Below are 1694 nucleotides of genomic sequence, written 5' to 3' on the forward strand. Positions count from 1 at the left end.
AAAAAATTTAGCAGTTCCTTAATAAGGTAAATGCAGATTAGTATATAATTCAGCAATTCCAAACCCTGAGTGGTTGAATCAAAACCAAAAGAAACTGAAAAGAATTGAAACAGGTATTCAAACAAAAACTTGTACGTGAATGTTCATAGCAGCACTATTCACATAGCCAAAAGTGGAAACAACCCAAATGTCCATCAACTAATGAGTGGACAAAAAAAATGCAGAATGTCCATATGATGGAATACTGTTCAGCCACAATGAGAAATGAAGTATTGTTAAATGCTACAACATGAATAAGCCTTGAAAACATTATGCTAAATGACAAAAGCCAGCCACAAAAGACTACATATTATGTCACTCCATTTATATGAAGAGTCTAGCATAGGCAAATCTATACAGACAGAAAGTAGATTAGTGGTTGCTTAGGGAGTGGGAGGTGAAAGTTAAAAGGTACATGGTTTCTAAATTGACAAAAATGTTCTAACAATTGATATTGTGATAGTTGAATGTATCTTTGAATGTAGTAAAACCATTTTTTCTGTTTTATTGAGTTATAATTGACATACAGTTCTGTATATGTTTAAGATGTATGCAGCACAATGACTTAACATACATATATTGCAAAAAATTTACCACAAGTTTAGTTAATATAAATAACCTCATAGAGTTACAATAAGTTTTTTCTTCCTTGTTATGTGGACTTTTAGAATCTACACTCTTATTTATCTTATAACTGAAAGTTCTTACCTTTTGACCAACTTCATCTGATTTCCCCGCCTTCAACCCCTGCATCTGATAACCAAAAATCATTTCTTGTTTTTCTATGAGTTTGTGTATTCTTTTAGATTCCACATATAAGTTAGATCATACAGTGTTTGTCTTTCTCTGTCTGATTTATTTCACTTAGCATAATATCCTCAAGATCCATCCATGTTGTCTCAAATGGGAGGATTTCCTTTTTTTTTTGGTTTCATTTTGTGTGTGTGTGTGTGTATGTGTATGAATATATATATATATATATATATAATATTTTCTTTATGCATTTATTTGTTGATGAACACTAGGTTATGAAAGCAATTGAACTGTACATTTGAAATGGATGAATTTTATAGTATATGACTTATATCTCAATAAAGCTTTTATAGAAAGCAGGAGAGAGAGTAGGTGGAGGATGGAGGGAGGAGGGAGGAAAAAAGGAGAAAGGGAGGAGGGAGAAAAAAATAAATATAGTAGTCCACATACCTATTGAGAGAATGAGTGGATTAAATATATTAAAATTTAACAGCTTCTTGATATTTTTCACAAAGGGATCTTGTGGGTTGTTGAGGGAATCAATGTTCACTCCAAATGATGTGCTGGTAATCACATCCATGCTATAGGCCCCAAAGATGCTGAATAGAGAAAGGCAGACACGGGAAATTAAAATCAGCATCTCTTGTTATCCTTATCCAACAGCTGCAGCAAGAAGAGCATGTAAATTCCTATGCTCAGGCAAAGACAGGTAAAGAGCTACACGCTGTCACAACCATCTGCTGGATCATCTGAGTCTATGGTCTTGTCACACTCATGCATGAAGTGTTTATCGGGTGCCCCGATGTAGCTGGCCCTGTGCTGTGGGTGATGGGGATGCTATAACAAGTTAGACCCACCTGTGACCACAAGGAGATCAGTCACATAGGAGTGGAGACCCATAA

At 34.8% G+C, this 1694-nt stretch overlaps 1 protein-coding gene across 1 annotated transcript in view; it reads right to left on the bottom strand.

Annotated features, from left to right (window-relative positions):
* Positions 1–1694, bottom strand: part of LOC109377139 (cytochrome P450 3A24-like) — a 10662-nt gene that overhangs the window by 7717 nt on the left and 1251 nt on the right. Inside the window, exon 2 of the mRNA XM_019633391.1 lies at positions 1243–1391. Coding sequence (XP_019488936.1) covers positions 1243–1391 — 149 coding nt within the window. The remainder of the gene's footprint in view (positions 1–1242; positions 1392–1694) is intronic.

Source organism: Hipposideros armiger, unplaced genomic scaffold (genome assembly GCF_001890085.2).
Source record: "Hipposideros armiger isolate ML-2016 unplaced genomic scaffold, ASM189008v1 scaffold_1302, whole genome shotgun sequence".
NCBI classification, from domain to species: Eukaryota; Metazoa; Chordata; class Mammalia; order Chiroptera; family Hipposideridae; genus Hipposideros; species Hipposideros armiger.